This window comes from Phoca vitulina, unplaced genomic scaffold (genome assembly GCF_004348235.1).
Source record: "Phoca vitulina isolate PV1807 unplaced genomic scaffold, GSC_HSeal_1.0 scaffold57, whole genome shotgun sequence".
NCBI classification, from domain to species: domain Eukaryota; kingdom Metazoa; phylum Chordata; class Mammalia; order Carnivora; family Phocidae; genus Phoca; species Phoca vitulina.
Genome location: NW_022589760.1, coordinates 7,885,442 through 7,905,769, shown reverse-complemented (window position 1 = coordinate 7,905,769; position 20,328 = coordinate 7,885,442). Strand labels below are relative to the sequence as shown.

At 36.6% G+C, this 20,328-nt stretch overlaps 1 protein-coding gene across 1 annotated transcript in view; it reads left to right on the top strand.

Annotated features, from left to right (window-relative positions):
• FAM133A (family with sequence similarity 133 member A) overlaps positions 1-19,821 on the top strand; it is a 48,674-nt gene extending 28,853 nt beyond the window's left edge. The window contains exon 3 of the mRNA XM_032390043.1: positions 16,907-19,821. Coding sequence (XP_032245934.1) covers positions 17,007-17,741 — 735 coding nt within the window. The 5' untranslated portion in view covers positions 16,907-17,006 and the 3' untranslated portion in view covers positions 17,742-19,821. The remainder of the gene's footprint in view (positions 1-16,906) is intronic.
• The last annotated feature ends 507 nt before the right edge of the window (positions 19,822-20,328 follow it).

The following is a 20,328-nucleotide window of genomic DNA, read 5'->3' as shown; positions in this document are numbered from 1 at the left end:
TGAGCGGTTTATCTGCAAAATATCTAAAGACTTTATACAACTCAACTCACACACACAAAAACAAAAACAAATAATCTGATTTAAAAATGGGCAGAGGGGGCGCCTGGGTGGCTCAGTTGGTTAAGCGACTGCCTTCGGCTCAGGTCATGATCCTGGAGTCCCGGGATCGAGTCCCACATCGGGCTCCCTGCTCAGCAGGGAGTCTGCTTCTCCCTCTGACCCTCCTCCCTCTCATGCTCTCTGTCTCTCATTCTCTCTCTTGCAAATAAATTAAAAAAAAAAAAAAAAAAAGATTAAAAAAAAAAAAAAAATGGGCAGAGGACCTGAATAGACATATTTTCCAAAGAAGACATACAGATGGCCAAATGACACATGAAAAGATGCACAACATCACTAATCATCAGGGAAATGCAAATCAAAGCCACAATAAGATATCACTTCCTGCAAGTCAGAATGGCTACTATTAAAAAAATAATAATAAATAGCAAGTGTTGGCAAGGATGTGGAGAAAAAGGAATCTTTGTGCACTGTGCACTGTTGGTGAGAATGTAAATTACTGCAGCCACTATGGAAAACAGTATGGAGGTTCCACAAAATATTAAAAATAAAAAAGCCATGTGATCCTGTAATTCCACTGTTGGGTATTTCACCCAGAGAAGAAAACAAAAACATTAATTTGAAAAGATATATGCACCCCTGTTTATTGTAGCATTATTTACAAAAGCCAACATATGTAAGCAACATAAGTGTCCACTGATAGACTAATGGATAAAAAAGCTGTGTGTGTGTGTGTATGTATAATGAAATATTAGCCATAAAAAAGAATGAAATCGTGTCATTTGTGACAACATAGATGGACTTAGAGGCTATTATGTTAAGTGAAATAAGTCAGACAGAGAAAGACAAATACTGTATGATTTCACTTACATGTGGAATCTAAAAAACAAATCAAATGAGCAAAAAAAACAAACAGACTCATAAATACAGAGAACAAACAGATGGTTACCAGAAGAGAGAGTGTAGGGGGATGGGCAAAAGGGGGATTAAGAGGTACAAGCTTCCAACTGTAAAATAAATTAGTCATGGAGATGAAAAGTACAGCATAGGGAAATAGTCAATAATATTGTAATAAATTTGTATAATGACAAATAGTATCTACACTTATGGTGAGCACTGTATAATGTATAGAATTGTCAAATCACTATGTTATGCACCTGAAACTAATATAATATTGTATGTCAACCATACTTCAATAAAAAATTCCTTTCCTATCCAGAATTCATAATATATATATAATTACATTATGGTATGTTAAATTACATTGAAATTTTTTAATAAAAATAGTAAAAAGCATTTTACTTCATTAGAATAAAAGCTAAACAATAATGATGATTTGTTTTTCTGAATACAAAATACAAAATGTTACTATATTACAATAAATAAGAGGGTGAAATACTCGTTTCTTTAAACAGCTAAAATTTATACTTAGAAATTCTACTGTTGGTGAGGTTGCAGAGAAAGGGGAACCCTTCTACACTGTTGGTAGGAATGCAAGCTGGTGAAGCCACTCTGGAAAACAGTATGGAGGTTCCCCAAAAAGTTGAAAATAGAGCTACCCTACAACCCAGCAATTGCACTACTGGGTATTTACCCCAAAGATACAAATGTAGTGATCCAAAGGGGCACATGCACCCCAATGTTTATAGCAGCAATGTCCACAATAGTCAAACTATGGAACGAGCCTAGATGTCCCTCAACAGATGAACAGATAAAGAAGATGTGGTATATATACAATGGAATATTATGCAGCCATCAAAAAAATGAAATCTTGCCATTTGCAACAACATGGAAGGAACTAGAGGGTATTATGCTAAGCGAAATAAGTTAATCAGAGAAAGACAAGTATCATATGATCTCACTGATATGAGGAATTTGAGAAGCAAGACAGATGATCATAGGGGAAGGGAGGGAAAAATGAAACAAGATGAAACCAGAGAGGGAGACAAACCATAAGAGACTCTTAATCTCAGGAAACAAACTGAGGGTTGCTGGAGGGGAGGGGGGTGGGAGGGATGGGGTGGCTGGGTGATGGACATTGGGGAGAGTATGTACTATGGTGAGCACTGTGAATTGTGTAAGAGTGATGAATCACAAACCTGTCCCCCTGAAACAAATAATACATTATATGTTAATAAAAAAATTTAAAAAAAAGAAATTCTGCCCTCTCAAAAACATTCCCTTCTATTTTATCTCTTGCATCTGCAATATTTTGATGCTGCTGTAAGCTTTTTGGTATCATCCTTAACATGGTAGAGACTGATCTTTTATTATTTGGCAGTTCTATAAAGGAAAGAAAGAGGAAGCATTATTTCAAATTCTGCACCTTTTCTTTAGAATAGCAACTGTTCCATGACACGACTATGCTAGAGGGAATTCACACGAGGAGAATGGTTTCAACACAGTATATAGTTTTCTATCAGGTTGTTCCCAGTTAAACTAAGGGCAGTAATTCCTCTCTCAAAGTAGTCATGTTAACAATTAAAATAGAATGCACTCAGGCTTGAGTTTTATTGAGAAGAATGGATATCATGTTACGTACACTTGATAGAGTTAGATATTTTCAAGAAATTGTGAAGCAACATTAAATTTCTTCATTAACTCTCTCTGTCTCCTATTTGGCCTATGAATTAGATTGTTCTGTGGCTGTTCTCTATCTCATTCTGTGTGGAATGGCAAAACATACTGTGATAATTTAAGGTATTGTTAGCATATATGTGTAGACAATTATTTTATAATTTAGTAAATTCATTACTATCTTAAATCCTTTCAGTAACTTTATAAGAGGCATTTATTTCAGTAGCATGTTATTTCAATTTAGTTTAACTAGTGTGAACAAAGAACAGTAAGCTTCTTTTTTTTTAAAGATTTTATTTATTTATTAGAGAGTGAGAGAGGAGAGACAGTGAGAGAGTACAAGTGGGGAGGAGAGGGAGAAGCGGGCTCCCTGCAGAGCAAGGAGCCTGATGCGGGGCTCGATCCTAGGACCCCAGGATCATGACCTGAACCAGAGGCAGACGCTTAACTGACTGAGCCACCCAGGTGCCCCACAGTAAGCTTATTTTTATAAGAACCTCATCCAAATGTCCAGACCTTTGCAGAAGAGTTGGGTGCTTCAGATTAAGTCTCAGAGTGATTACCAACTAATTTGAAAAGGTTTTTCAACTAAAGTGCATGTGTCTGTGAGAATTTGTCCACAGTTAGACATATCACTGAAAATTCAATGAAATTATTTTTAAAATAGAGTAAGTCTCTAAAGCAACTAGCTTTGGCGATATTTACAATATAAATTTCATTGTGAAACATTAAAATATGCCTTTAATTAACTAAAATTCATAGACTTTTACCGGAACATGTTCATTGAAAAATAGTACAGATACAATCACTTTCAAGAGGAGAAAATTATATGATGACTGATTTTCAAGAGTGTGATAATGTCAATATTTTGCATTGTATTTGGCTTTTTCTTTTCACCTCAAGACCTTAACATCTGTTATTCCTTCTGCTTGGAACATTCAGTCAACTTTGGCTTTTTTATTACTTGCATCCTGTTCAACTCCTTCATCTGGCTAGCTCTGATTTACCCATCAGGTCTCAGATTATGTTAGGGTCTGAGAATTGACCTTCCATTCTGAATTAGGTCCCTCATTATAGCTTTCACTAGCATCCTGTAGTTTTCCTTCATCATTCTAATCATGGTTATAATTACATACTCATTTTGTTAATATTTGTGTAATGGCTACCACTTTACTAGACCGTAGTCTCCATGGCATATAACATAAGTGTGTGGTACATAATAGAAGATCAAAAGGGAATTGTTTGTTTATGTTGCAAAATAATTTCTTGATGGTTATTTTTTATTTCGTTATTTTTATTTTTTTATTTTTTTATTTCAAGTTTTTATTTAAATTCTAGATAGTTAACATATATAGTGAAATTGGATTCAGGTGTAGAATTTAGTGATTCATCCCTTACATTTAACATCCACTGTTCATCACAAGTACCCCTTAATACCCATCACCCATTTAACCTATCCCCCACCCACCTTCCTCCACCAACCCTCAGTTTGTTCTGTATAGTTGAGTCTCTTATGGTTTGCTTCCCTCTTTTTTTTCCCTTCCCTATGTTTATCTGTTTGTTTCATAAATTTCACATATGAGTGAAATCATATGGTATTTAATGTGGAATACCATATTGCACAAATTGCAAAAAAAATTGCAAATGGCAAAATTTCATTTTTTGATGGCTAAGTAATATTCCATTGTATGTGTACACACACACACACACACACACACACACACACACACACACACACCCCCCACAACTCCTTTATCCATTTCTCAGTTGATGGACTTTTGGGCTCTTTCCATAATTTGGCTATTGTTGATAATGGCTGCTATAAACATCCAGATGCATGTGCTCCTTCTAATCAGCATGTTTGTATCCTTTGGGTAAATACCTAGTAGTGCAATTGCTGGATTGTAGGGTAGTTCTATTTTTAACTTTTTGAGGAACCTTCATACTGTTTTCCAGAGTGGCTGGACTAGTTTACATTCCCACCAACAGTTAGGAGGATTCCCTTTTCTCTGCATCCTTGCCAACATCTGTGGTTTCCTGAGTTGTTAATTTTAGCCATTCTGGTAGGTGTCAGGTGATAACTCATTGTAGTTTTGATTTGTACTTCCCTGATGATCAATGATGTTGAGCATCTTTTCTTGTGTCTGTTAGCCATCTGGATGTCTTCTTTGGAAAAATGTCTACTCATGTCTTCTGCCCATTTCCTAACTGGATTATTAGTTTTTTGGGTATTGGGTTTGATAAGTTCTTTATAGATTTTGGATACTAACCCTTTGTCAGTTATGTCATTTGCAAATCTCTTCTCGCGTTCTGAAGGTTGCCTTTTAGTTTTGTTGTTTGTTATCTTTGCTGTGCAGAAGCTTTTTATCTTGATGAAGTCTAAGTAGTTCATTTTTGCTTTTGTTTCCCTTGTCTCTGGAGATGTAACTAGTAAGAAGTTGCTATGGCTGATGTAAAAAATGTTGCTGCCTGCATTCTCCTCTAGGATTTTGATGATTTCCTGCCTCATATTTAGGTCTTAAATCCATTTTGAATTTATTTTTGTGTATGGTGTAAGAAAGTGGTTCAGCTTCATTCTTTTTCATGTTGCTGTCTAGTTTTCCCAACACCTTTGTTGAAGAGACTTTTTCCCATTGGATATTCTTTCCTGCTTTGTCGAAGATTAGTTTACCATATAGTTGTGGATCCATTTCTGGGTTCTCTATTCTGTTCCATTGATCTATGTGTCTGTTTTTATGCCAGTACCATACTGTCATGATGACTGCAGCTTTGTAATATAGCTTGAAATCCGGATTCGTGATGCTTCCAGCTTTGCTTTTCTTTTTTAAAATTGATTTGGCTATTTGGAGCCTGTTGTGGTTCCATACGAATTTTTAGGATTGTTTGTTTTAGCTCTATGAAAAATGCTGGTGGTATTTTGATAGGGATTGCCTTAAATGTGTAGATTGCTTTGGGTAGTATAGTCATTTTAATAATGTGTGTTCTTCTAATCCATGAGCATGGAATATTTTTCCATTTCTTTGTGTCCTTTTCAATTTCTTTCATAAGTGTTCTATAGTTTTCAGAGTACAGATATTTTACCTCCTTGGTTAGGTTTATGCTTAGTGATCTTATGGTTTTTGGTGCAATTGGAAATTGGATCGATTTCTTGAGTTCTATTTCTGCTGCTTCATTATTGGTGTATAGAAATGCAACAGATTTCTGTACATTAATTTTGTATCCTGTGACTTTGCTGAATTGGTGTATGAGTTCTAGCAATTTTTTGGAGGAATCTTTCAGATTTTCTACATAGAGTATCATGTCATCTATAAATAGTGAATGTTCGACTTCTCCCTTACTGATTTGGATGCATTTTATTTCTTTTTGTTGTCTGATTGCTGAGACTATGACTTCCAGTACTGTGTTAAATAACAGTGGTGAGAATGGACATCCCTGTATTGTTCCTGACCATAGAGGAAAAGCTCTCAGTTTTACCTCATTGAGGATTATATTTGTTGTAGGTCTTTCTTTATGGCCTTTATGATGTTGAGGTATGTTCCCTCTGTCCCTACTTTGTTGGGGGCTTTTATCAAAATGGATGCTCTGTTTTGTCAGATGTTTCCTCTGCAACTATTGAGAGTATCACATGGTTCTTATCCTTTCTTATATTAATGTGGTGTATAATGTCGATTGATTTGTGAATATTGAATCAACCCTGCAGCCCAGGAGTAAATCCCACTTGATCATGGTGAATAATTTTTTTAAAGTACTGTTGAATTCAATTTGCTAGTATCTCATTGAAGCTTTTTGCACCCATGTTCATCAGGGGTATTGGCCTGTAATTCTCCTTTTTAGTGGGGTCTTTGTCTGGTTTTGGGATCAAGGTAATGCTGGCCTCATAGAATGAGTTTGGAAGTTTTCCTTCCATTTCTATTTTTTGGAACAGTTTCAGAAGAATAGGTGTTAATTCTTCCTTTAAATGTTTGGTAGAATTCCCCTGGAAAGCCATTTGGCCCTGGACTTTTATTTATTGGGAGATTTTTGATTACCGATTCACGTTTTTGTTGGTTATGGTTCTTTTAAAATTTTGTAATTCTTCGTCTTTCAGTTTTGGTAGTTTATATGTTTCTAAGAATTTATCCATTTCTTCCACATTGCCCAATTTGTTGACATATAATTTTTTATAATATTATCTTACAACTGTTTGTTTTTCTGTGGTTTTGGTTGTGATCTCTCCTCTTTCGTTCATGATTTTATTTATTTGTGTCCTTTCTCTTTTCTTTTTGATAAGTTTGGCTAGTGATTTATCAATTTTTTTAATTCTTTCAAAGAACCAGCTCTAGTTTCATTGATCTGTTCTACCAGGGTTGTTCTGTTTCTATATTATTTATTTCTACTCTAATCTTTATTATTTCCCTTATTCTACTTGCTTTAGGCTTAATTTGTTCTTCCTTTTCTGGCTCCTTTAGATGTATAAGATTAAGTTGTACATTTGAGACTTTTCTTGATACTTGAGGTAGGCCTGTATTGCAATACACTTCCCTCTGAGGACCACTGTTGCAGCATCCCAAAGGTTTTGGACTGTTGTCTTTTAATTTTTGTTTGCTTCCCTATATTTTTTTTTATTTATTCTTTAATTTCCTGGTTAACCCATTCATTCTTTAGTAGGATGTTCTGTAACCTCCATGTATTTGTGGTCTTTCCAAATTTTTTCTTGTTGAATTTAAGTTTCATAGTGTTGTGGTCCAAAAATATGCATGGTATGATCTCAATCTTTTTGTACTTGTTTAGGCCTGATTTGTGACCCAGCATGTGATCTATTCTGTAGAATGTTCCATGTGATGTGCAGTCCAAAAGAATGTATATTCTGCTTCTTTAGGATAAGATGTTCTGAATATGTCCATTAAGTCCCTCTGGTCCAGTTTGTTATTCAAAGCCATTGTTTCTTTGTTGATTTTCTGCTTAGATGATCTGTCCATTTCTATAAAAGTCCCCTACTATTATTGTATTGTTATCGGTTAGTTTCTTCGTGTTTGTCATTAATGATTTATATATTTAGGTGCTCCCAAGTTGTGGGCATAAATATTTACAATTATTGGATCTTCTTGTCAGATAGACACCTTTATTTTGATATAGTGCCCTTCACCATGTCTTGTTACAGTCTTTGTTTTAAAATCAACTTGTCTGGGGCGCCTGGGTGGCTCAGTTGGTTAAGCGACTGCCTTCGGCTCAGGTCATGATCCTGGAGTCCCGGGATCGAGTCCCGCATCAGGCTCCCTGCTCAGCAGGGAGTCTGCTTCTCCCTCTCACCCTCCTCCCTCTCATGCTCTCTGTCTCTCATTCTCTCTCTCGCAAATAAATTTAAAAAATCTTAAAAAAAAATAAATAAATAAAATAAAATCAACTTGTCTGATGTAAAGATAGCTACTCCAGCTTTCTGTTGATCTCCATTAGCATGATAAATGGTCTCTATTCCCTCACTTTCTATCAGCAGGTGGCTGTTGGTCTGAACTGAATCGCTTGTAGGTAGAAGATGGATGGGTCTTGTTTTTTGTTTTTGTTTTGTTTTGTTGCTGTTGTTGTTTTATCCATACTAATGCCCTATGTCATTTGTTTGGAACATTTAATCCATTTACATTCAGAGTGATTATTGATAGATATGAATTTAGTGCCGTTGTATTACCTGTAAAGTCATTGTTTCTGGAGATTTTCTCTCTTCCTTTCAAGTCTTTGTTGCTTTTGGCCTTTCTTTTGTACTCAAAGAGTTCCCTTTAATATTTCTTGCAGGGCTGGTTTAATGTCACAATCTCCTTTAGTTTTTGTTTGTCTGGGAAACTCTCTCTCTTTCTTTTCTGAATCACAGTCTTGCAGGAGAAAATATTCTTGGCTGTATATTTTTCCCATTCAACACATTGAATATATCATGCCACTCTCTTCTGGCCTACACAGTTTCTGTACACAGATCTGCTGCTAAATTTATTTTTCTTTTCTTGTAGAGTAGGGATTTCTTTTCCCTTGTGCTTTTGGGATTCTTTTCTGAACTCTATATCCTACAAATTTTATTATGATATGTCTTGGTGTTGGCCTACTTTTGTTGATTTTAATGGGAGTTCTCCTCCTTCCCCATATTAGGGACATTTTCAGCTATATTTGCTCAAATAAACCTTGTGCCCCCTTTTCCCTTTCTTCTTTTTCTGGGACTCCTATGATACAAATATTACTATGTTTCATGTAGTTGCTGAGTCCCCTAAGTCTACATTCATGATCCAATATTTTTCTTTCCCTCTTCTTTTCATCTTCATTTTTTCCATAATTTTTCTTCTATCTGACTTATTCATTTCTCTGCTTCTTCTATCCTTGTGGTCATTACATGCAGTCTGTTTTGCATCTCAGTTATAGTATTTTTTTGTTTCAGCCTGACTAATTTTTACATCTTTTATCTCTGTGGTAATGTACTCCCTGGTACTTTTTATGCTTTTCTCAAGCCTAGCTAGTATCCTCATGATTGTTGTTTTAAATTCTGGTTCAGACATATTATTTATTTCTGTTTTCATTAGATCCCTGGCCATAACCTCTTGTTTTTTCTTCTGGGATGAATTCCTCCATCTTGGCATTTTGTGTAAGTCTGTCTCCCGTGTGTTAGGAAAGCCTGATATTTGTACTGCTCCTGAGATTAATGCTATATTAAGAAGGGGTCATATACTGTCCAGGGCCTGAAGCTTCAGGAAGTGTTTCTGGTGTATGTGGTGTACACTCTGCTCTTATGTTTTGGCTACTGTCTCCATCATGTCTGTCCTCTGCAGAGTTTCTCCTTGCCTGCAGTTGGGAGTGTTTGAACCTTATCCACCATGTGGCAAGTTTTAACTAGGTGTGTTTTGGTCTGCTTGTTGAAAGAGGCTAGATCATATTTCCCCTAAAGCTGAAGTTTTGCAGCACTCTATGGTCTTGATGGGTGCGGCGTCTTGTGCTGTTCTTCTGGGGGAGGGGCCTGCTGCTACTCCGACTCTTAGGCACACTTGCCCTAGTAAAAAAGCACCTGCAGAATGCAGGGAGGTGGAGCTTGATGTAAGCGGCTCAAGTCTCCACTATGGGCACTATGCTGCTCACTGAAGTCCTTCGTGCTGATGGGCAGGGGTAAAAATGGTAGCAGCCACGTCTCTCATCCCCAGACAGGGGAGGGAGTTCATGCCTGCCACTGTTCGGGAAGCCCTTGCAGAAGAGTGAAAAAATCACCCCTCATGTGTCCCAAATATCCCTCAGATCCCTGTCTTCTCCTTATTTGTGTCCAAGCCATCTGCTCACAGAGCGCCTCAGTGCTCCTATATTTTATGTGAGGCATGCTAGCTGCGTTTCAAAACTCCAAACTTTAGGGACCTGGCGTCTCACAGACCAGTGCTGATCCTCTGGGGGAGGGTCTTGCTGCATTGTGGCTGTTGTTGATTTGTCCCAAAAGGGCAGTTGCATGAACATATAGGGCCTTGGAGTTTATGATAAAGTGCAGGAAAGAGCTGGTGTCTAGATTAGCTGCCCTCAGCAGCTGCCTCTGCTCCTATGCTAATGAATGGGGCAGCTCAGTGGTGCCCATCAGCTCTCTTGTCCCCAGAGAGGCAGTGCCACCTCCAGGAAGAGAAACTCTCTCTCCCAGTGCATCCCAGGGGATCCTCAGACCATGTTCTCCATTCCTAGGCCTCTGCCCTCCTCCACTGGAGCACCTCTCAGTGGAGCACCTCCACTGGAGCACCTCTACATCTGCCAGGCTCCACCCTGGCAATTGCATGGACTTTTAAAACTTCAGACTTTGAGCTCTGCTGCTTGTAAAAACTTGTGATTATCAGCCCCTCTCGTTTTCCCCGTCAGTGGTTTTGGGGAAGTGTTTTTCTTGTGCTGTGCCTTGTATCCACCCCTCTTCTCTCTCTCCTTTCTCCCTGATCAGGACTCCCTCCCCTCTAAGGCACCAGCAATTCTTTTCTCCCCCAAATCCCATCTCCACACCACCTACCTTCCACAGTGTGGCCTTTTTCCTCCCTCTAGTCGTGCGTTTTGTTCTCTTACCTCAGATCGATTCCCTGGTGGTTCAGAATGATTTGATATTTATCTAGCTGTGTTCCAGGGATGAAGCAAGCATAAAGTCCTCCTACTACTCTGCCATTTTAACTCCTATCCAGATCAAAAGGGAATTATTTTGACAATGAATGAACATTTAATTATTATAATACTCAAATTATCAGCAGGACTGTCAAAATTTGTATCTAATCTCTATACAAAATTAACATACTTCATACAAATAAATAGGGATATAGAGAATCAAGTTTCTCTTCTGGAATAGAAACAAAGAATTTTAAATTCTAAAGCAAAGATTATTTGAGCAAGAGAACTTTGGTGGTGTTACTTTTTCTTTTTTCTCAGTGTGCTTAATCTTCTGAGAAAAGACCACACACATTCTGCAGTTTTGAAGGCCTCCTACACTTACCTGGTGTCAGCATCCTCTCAGGAATTTTAGTTATTGGTCTCAAAACTTACCTTGACCTGCCTTAATTTTAGTAGATGACCTTGGCACCTACCACTGACTGAAAATGAAGGCCATTATGTGAGAAATACTTCATCTTTTTCCCTTTCATTTCTCCCTCCACAAAAAAAAAAAAAGCCCTGCACCTATACCATCTCTTTATTCTTTGCATCTGTTCTTGCAAGAAGAAGCATTTCGTACCTGTGACTTTGAGTCCTCTCTGCTTTCTCTACAGTTTTGCCACATTAGTTATTCCCTCTCTTTTCTATCTTCTTTTTTATTTTCTTAAAACTCTCTCATTATACACCATTCTTCTTTTTTTTTTAAGATTTTATTTATTTATTTGACAGAGAGAGACACAGCGAGAGAGGGAACACAAGCAGGGGGAGTGGGAGAGGGAGAAGCAGGCTTACCGCTGAGCAGGGAGCCAGATGAGGGGCTCGATCCCAGGACCCTCAGCCACCCAGGTACCCCTATAACTCCATTCGTCTTGTCACCCTGTGAATCTGTTCAAGTTTCTTCGGTGACAAAAACAAATACAAAAAAAAATCATTTTCTTTAATTCTGCATCCTTCATGATAGTTACCAACTTATCTCTTTATTTTTTTTCTCAAATGTATCTTTATACCCTATATCTCTACCTTCTCAACTCCCATTTAGTCTTTAAAGTCTTTAACCTGTGGTCTTCTGGCTTCTGCCCTCACTGTTTAATTGAAATTGTACTAGCAAAGGTTACTAATGATTCCTTCATAGCTAAATTTAATGGATATTTTCAGATCTTATCTTACTTGATCCATCTGCTGTATTTAATATTGTCCATGATATCTTTTCTTCTCTGGATTTTTAAAGGTAAAGATGACACCTGCTCATTGTAGAAAATGTAAACATTATAGAAAAACATACAAAAGGAAATTATGCCTCCGCAATATGCAGAGATAACTGATATTTACTTTTGACAAACTATTCACTCAACAATATGTTGTGGGTATTGTATTCCATTGTATATGTACACTATAATTCACATAAGCTGTTTTATATTTTTTAAATTTTTAATGATTTTATTTATTTATTTATTTATGTATTTAGAGAGTGTGTGTGAGCAGAGAGAGGGGCAGAGGAAGAGGGAGAGAGAATCTCAAGCAAACTACACGTTTAGCACAGCCTGACGTGGGGCTCAATCCCTTGACCCTGAGATTATGACCTGAGCCAAAATCAAGAAACACTTAAATGACTGAGCCACCCAGGAACCCAAACCTGTTTGTTATTGATGGACATTTAGTTTTTTTCCAAAATGTTTGATATTTAAAAATTGCTCAAATTAAATTCATGAACACACATCTTTAGTGGTAGAGCATTTGACTGCATGAACACACATCTTTGAGGATTGTTGTCCTCACCTTGAAACTTTATTCTCCTTCCCTGTGTTTCTGTAACTCTTACTTTTTTTTCTGATAGCAATCTAGCTCTTAACATTCTAGCTAATTTTCTGAAGTCTTATTTATAGGCTTTACTCTCTCTGGCAACCTCTTGCATCTTGTTAAATTGGATCCAATGCTCAAGTCTTTCTTCATCTGAAATCTCCCCAAGGTAATTTAATTTTTCTCTCATGTATTTAGCCTTCACTCAGTGACTGCCAATCCTACATCTCTAATTCAGGTCACATTGCAGCATGCCAACACCCATACATCTGATTTTCTACATGCAGCTTCATTCAGATGTCTCATAGGCACCTCAAACTTTATGAATCCAATATTGAATGTAGACCTTTCCTTAAAGTCTGCCATTTCCTATATTACCCAGTCATTGGCATTGCCTTATATCTATGCTCACAAGCCAGAATCTTGTCCTTTCTCGCTCTCACACTTTGTATACAATTAGTCATTAATTTTAGTGTAATCATCTCAACATTTCTCAGGTATCTTCCCCTCTCTATTCAAAATGCTGCTGATTTTATTTTAGACCCTTTCATTTCTTGTCTGAATGAATACTTAAGTGATCTCATTGCCTTCATTCTTACTTGCATCCAATCCAACTTCCATGCTATAAAAAATTGTTTTGTAAACACTCAAACATGGTCATATCATTCTCCTGTTTAAAATAGTCATTATCTCCCAATTAACTTCACTTTAAGTCTCATAGAATGAATTCCAACATCCTTAGCATCACATCCAAAGTTTTTATGAACTGATCTTTGCCTATCTTTCTAGATGGTGTCAGGACTAGGTCTCAAGGAACTGAAGTTAGAATGGATTATGCTATTCTAAGTGTCCAGTAGCAGAGAGAACCAGCAAGTTGAATATGAACTAAAGTTTTTAAGGGCTTTTGATGATAAGGTCAGGGAAACAATAATGTCTGATAGATATTTAGAGTATCAGTCAGAATGAAAATCACAGAAATACCTAAGAGGAGCTGGACAGAACTGAAAGGGAAGGAGAATATCATGAACACAACAAATCAAATGCAGTAAACTATCACCAAGGGTCACTGTAACATCTGTGACATTGAGCTTATGATGAATAGGTATGTTTGGTTGATTTAAAGGGTCAGAGTCAGGATGGAGATTGACAGGAAAATCTATGATATATCTGATCATCTTTTGCTTCTCTTTAAAGAACTTTGTTGGCTTCCTAACAACTATATATTTTAGAGGGGTTCTGTGATCAGGCTATTTCCTGTCTATGAATCCTCACTTCTAGCCACTGCTTTCTTGAAATTTAGGCTGCATCAACACTAAATACATGGTGCTCTTTCATATCCCTGTGGTTTTTTTTGTTTTTTGTTTTTTGTTTTTTCACATTTTGTTTTCTCTGCCTGGAATGTCCTTCATGTCTTAATTTCCAGGATAAACTTTTATTCTTTAAAATCCTGTACAGACATCACCAATTCTAGGAAGTTTCTCTAAATATCCCTTTCTCCCAGAGCCATACACCCATCTATCCATTCATTTGTTTATTACTGAACCAATATTTATTGAGTACTTAATGTGAGCCACGTGGCATGTTAGATACTAGAAGCACCATGGTGAATAAGAAAGATTAAACATACCCTTTACTCTTCTTGGCCTTATATTTAGTGGCGGACACACACACACACACACACACACACATCCAAATAACCAGATAAATAAAATAATCACCAGTTTGCTAAATGTTGTGCATAAAAGATGCAAAGATCTGTGATACAAAATAATTTGTATGAGGGGCAGATGCAAAGGCAGCATGCTTTAATATAAAGTTGATGCATATGAAGTTGCTGGTAGTTGTTTCTGTCCCATCTAATTGGCAGTTTTATGTAGTTCAACCTAATAATTTCCTTACAGAGGAATTGACATTTAAACTGAGCCCTGGGCACCTGGGTGGCTCAGTTGGTTAAGCGTCCAACTTTTTTTTTAAAGCATTCTCCCTATTTATTTATTTATTTTTATTATGTTCAGTTAGCCAACATATAGTACATCATTAGTTTTTGATGTAGTGTTCAACAATTCATCAGTTGCGTATACCACCCAATACTTATCACATCCTGTGCCCTCCTCAATGCACATCACCCAGTTGCCCCATCCCCCCAACCACTTCCCCTCTAACAACCTTCAGTTTGTTTCCTGGAGTCCAGAGTCTCTCAGGGTTTGTCTCCCTCTCTGATTTCTTCCCATTCAGTTTTCCTTCCCTTCCACTGTGGTCCTCTGTGCTATTCCTTATGTTCCACGTATGAGTGAAACCATATGATAATTATCTTTCTCTGCTTGACTTACTTCACTTAGCATAATACCATCCAGTTACATTCATGTCAATGCAAATGGTAGGTATTCATCCTTTCTGATGGCTGAGTAATATTCCATTGTATATATGAACCACATCTTCTTTATCCATTCATCTGTTGAAGGACATCTCGGCTCCTCCCAAAGTTTGGCTATTGTGGGCATTGCTGCTATAAACATTGGGGTGCATGTGCCCCTTCTTTTCACTACATCTGTATCTTTGGGGTAAATACCCAGTAGTGCAATTGTTGGGTCATGCAGGCTGGTGCTGCCACTCTGGAAAGCATCCGACTCTTGATTTCAGCTCAGGTTGTGATCTCAGAGTCATGAGATCAAGCCCCGCATTGGACTCTGCTCTGGGCATGGAGCCTGCTTAAGATTCTCTCTCTCCCTCTGGCCCTCCCCCCTCTCTAAAAATAAATAAAATAAAATGAATACATACATACAAATAAATAAATAAGCTGAGACCTGAAGAATGTAGTAGCATGGGTCATGATGGCTAAGCTTGGAGCTTATCATGTTCCAGAAACCAAGAGAAGATAAGAAAAGATAGAATTGAGAAAAGGGGTGATGAAAGTGAGAGAGAGGGGTGCCTGGGTGTCTCAGTCAGTTAAGTGTCTGCCTTCGGCTCAGGTCATGATCCCAGGGTCCTGGGATTGAGACCCACCATCAGGCTCTCTGCTCAGCGGGGTGTCTGCTTCTCCCTCTTCCTCTGCCTACTGCTCTAGCTTCTGCTCTGCCTACTTGTGCTCTCTCTCTCTCTGTCAAATAAATAATAAAATCTTAAAAAAAGAAAAAAAAAAGTAAGAGAAGCAGGGCAGATCATATAGGACCTTTATAGGAGTCTGGATTTGATTCTCATTAAAATATAAAGCCACTGTAGTATTTTAAGACCTGCTGGTTGTAGTGCGGGGCTGGAATGGAAGAGAGTAAGGGTAGAAATAAGTGTATCAATTAAGAGGTTGATGTAAAGAGGCAATATAGTGTTATGTCAGGTGTTCAGGGTTTGGAGTCAGGTTGCCTTGGTTTAAATCCTAGTTTGGACATTTATTAGCTGTTACTTTATGCAAGTTATTCAAATTCCCTAAGACTCAGTTTCTTCATCTGTGAAATAGGGATAATAATAGAATCATCCTCCTAGAATTAGTCTAGAGATTGAATGAGATAATCTGTTACAAAACACTAAGCAGTCCCGGGCAGATAACACTTAATTGATACTAGAGATTAATAGTCCAAGTGAGAGATGATAGTGCCTGTACTAAATTGGTGACAATATATCTGGAAAAAGTGAATGGATATGAGACCTATTGTCAAGGCTTAAACAGCAGAATATAGTAATGGATTAGATGTGAGACTTGAGGGAGAGGATTTTTCAGGTATGCCTCCTAGGTTTCTGTCCGAGTGGAGTGGATTGTGCTGCCCTTTCTTAAGTTGGAGGAGATCTGCCTCATATAGAATTTAGCTATAGAAATTTCTCTTTTTATACTAAATAAGGCCAAATGAAAAAAAGGAAAACAGTATCATATAATATAAAAGGAAATATTTATTTAAAAAATCAGGTAAGTCAGGGCACCTGGGTGGCTCAGTTGGTTAAGCGACTGCCTTCGGCTCAGGTCATGGTCCCGGAGTCCTGGGATCGAGTCCCACATCAGGCTCGCAGCTCGGCGGGGAGCCTGCTTCTCCCTCTGACCCTATCCCCTCTCATGCTGTTTCTCTCTCTCTCTCTCTCTCTCTCTCAAATAAATAAATAAATAAAATCTTTAAAAAAAAAAAAAAATAAATAAAAAAAAAAAAATAAAAAATCAGGTAAGTCAGAATTGTACATAAGTTATATAAAATACTTTATTTTAGATCCATACCACAATATCTTGAGTATGCAAAAGTCTTAAATGTGTATATTCTTTATTCCCAAGGTCTAAGATTTTGAAAATTTCTACTGTACTATATGATAGATAGTGAACAATTAAGCTCATGTGTTTATTTTGTCTTATATTAAAGGCATTTTGTAACCATTCCTTTTGCTTCTCTAACAGAATGGAGCCTGCTTGATATACCAGCAGGTGAAGAACCAAAGGAGGGTTTATCTTTATTCTTCTTAGCATTGAGAGTCTGCTTTTGGAACCATCAGGCACCATGGGGAAGCGGGATAATCGAGTGGCCTATATGAATCCTATAGCAATGGCCAGATGGAGGGGCTCAACTCAATCTACAGGCCCAACAATACAAGATTATCTGAATCGACCAAGGCCCACCTGGGAAGAAGTGAAGAAACAATTAGAAAATAAAAAGAAAGGCTCCAAGGCATTAGCTGAATTTGAAGAAAAAATGAATGAGAATTGGAAAAAAGAATTAGAAAAAAGTAGAGAGAAATTATTGAGTGGAAATGAGAGCTCTTCTAAAAAAAAAGAAAAAAAGAAAAAGAAAAAGAAGAAATCTTGTCGGTCTTCATCTTCTTCTTCATCAAGCTCTGATTCTTCAAGCAGTTCAGATTCTGAGGATGAGGAAAAGAAACAAGGAAAAAAGAGAAAGAAAAAGAAGAACCATTCATACAAATCATCAGAAAGCTCTACATATGAATCTGAATCAGAGAGCAAGGAATCTGTGAAAAAGAAAAAGAAGTCAATGGATGAAACAGAGAAAGAAAAGTATATTAGAAGTCTCAGCAAAAAAAGAAAGAAGGCTTATCCTGAAGATAAACCCTCATCATCAGAGTACTCATCAGAATCAGATTATGAAGAGGAAGTGCAAGCAAAAAAGAAGAGAAGACATGAAGAGCGAGAAAAAGCAAAGAAGAAGAAGAAGAAACAGCACAAGAAACATAGTAAGAAGAAGAAAAAGAAGTCAGGTTCAAGTCACAAGTCAGGATAACAAGAAAAAAATTAAGATTTTCCTATTTAAAAAAGCAAGGATTTAAGGAAATTTCAACTGTGAATGTTAGGGCATATTTACCAAAATGCATGAATTTCCTTGTGTTTGTAGAATATTCCTGGACTGAGTGCCAGTCATATGCCACTGTGCCAGAAAGGGCCATAATCATTGCCTGCAGCATAAATATATAATTTTGTTTGTATGTTTTCCCTTCCAGGGTTAATTCTTCTGAGAGCTAAAACCCTGTTGTTCATACTAGTGTTTAAAACATTTGGATTTTGAATTAAAATGTTTTAGATAATAATTTTGACCCCCCAAATGTATCTAATTTAAAAGTATCTAATTTGGATATATCTTTAAAATATAATCAGAAATATCTAGACAACTATAGTTGACATTTTTGAAGCATGGACTTAATGATGTCTCAGAATCCTTACTTTTGAAGATTATTTTACTTCTTAATAAACTTTAGTTTACATGGGGAAAGGGCTTGTGGGGGAAAAAAGAGTTTGCTATCACTTTGGCTAGCTGAATAGTGTGCCTTTGATCTTTACACATCCTATTTTTGCCAGTGCAGCAGCCATTCTTTTCTTATTTAGTGAAATTCTGGGATGTTGTATGCTGCTTCAAGTGAACAAGAAGACAGAAAGTATAAGCCCCCAGTTCTGTGAAATTTACCTCCACTTTAGCAGTACTGAATAATGTTTAGCATTAGAGTGTTACATTATTTGAATTAACTTTGATACCCTTTGGAGGGGAATCATTTTAAATAAACCCTGGTATTTTTTGATTAATAAAGATTCTGAAATATTTTGCATGTTTTATACTATTAATTTTTGATTATCCAGGGATATTCTATACAAGCAGTAATCCTTTTTATATGATTTATGCTTAGGATACAAGTTTGTAATTTCTTAATCTTACTATATTTCATTACTAGGTTTAATTGCACACTTGACAAAGTATTTAGCATGTAAAAAGAAGGTTTTTAAAAAATATTTAATGCCTTCATATTGAAGCTTGTTTACTCTAAGCAAGTTAAGTGCCAGACCTCTAGTACGCTATGTGTCTTGTTACATAAAACTACTGCCAAAATCTTAGTAAGTATGCTGTTTAAAAGTTCAGTGTGTTAAGCATTAGTATTGAATTAAAATAGGAATTCAGTTTAGGACATAATGACATCATTGATCTTTCTGTGTCATATTTTACTAAGATTTGGTGACTTGTGTTTGTTTACCATTAATGCTGGAATGAGTTGAGAATCATTTTTATTTTACATATTGATATATCAGAGTAATACGAATCATCAATTGATGTCTCAAAAAAGAACCACCTGTTACAGAGGATGTGCTAATTGTAATGTCATATTTACAAAGTATTTTGGCATGATGAGAGAATCAATAGCTATTTTTTAATAACTGATTTCATATCAGTTCCCTTGAATCACAGGTAAAGTTATTATAAAGATAGAAAACATCAAGCAAATAAATATTGACTCCCCAAATTTTTGCAGTTGAAATACCAGAATCTCTCAGAAAGGCTCTTGGAACATTATAAATGTGATGTCATGTTAGATCACCTTAAAGCTTCATAACTTTAGTTGTTTGCTAAAAAACAAACAAACAGACAAAAAAAAACCCAAAACAAAAAACTATATATGCTGATAAAATATATATTTAAGGGATATTTTATAACCACATAGAGTTTTCCAAAATTGTTTTTCATTAAAATATGAGAAAAGCTTATATTATTTGTAGAATATGGCAAAAACATTAACAGCTTACCAAATATCTGTGTGCTCCCATTCACTTCCTAGCCCCTTGTAGATAGGCAATGCCATTTGACTACTTCTAGCAGAGGGATTGCAAAAATTGTAAACAGAAATGAGGTGTCATTTCAATACTGGAGCAGCAAAATGTCCTGCATGACCTTCGAACTCTCTCAATGTACTCCAAATGGTGTGCCTACAAGATAGAGGCAGCCTGTATCTCTAAGTTACTGTTTATAAGGGACCTGCCCTGGAGAGCTGATGGACTTGCAGGGAACCTTTTGGGAGTAAGAAATAAACTGTTATATGTTAAGCCACTGAGATTTTGGGTCTTTTTTATTACCACAGCATCACCTAACCTAATTTAATACCATAGCATTCTAGAATGTCTATTTTGTTATTTACATCAAATAACTCATGTATCTTCTATCACATCTTTCTTTAGATTGTTTCAGAGGTGATCGTTTATGCCATTGTAGAAGGAAATGTTATTTTGTTTGTATTGGTTTTTATGTAATGACTGAGGAAGAGGGTGGTCTAGCATAACATTTTATGCTTATCAGCAGTGCTGACTGTCTGGAAAGTAAAACTATTTCATTATTTCTCTGATTATAGCCAAAGTAATACTCCAGTAAAGGGTTCAGGAAGGAACTTTTAAAAGCACTCTTGGGAACTTGATAAGGAAGAGGAATGATTTTTTTTTAGATATAAGTATAGATGGTATGGTAAAGTGATATGGAAATATGTAGAGGACAATAGATTAAATAGATTTAGGTGAACATGTAATACGTAGCCTCCAGATTGAAAACAAAATAATTT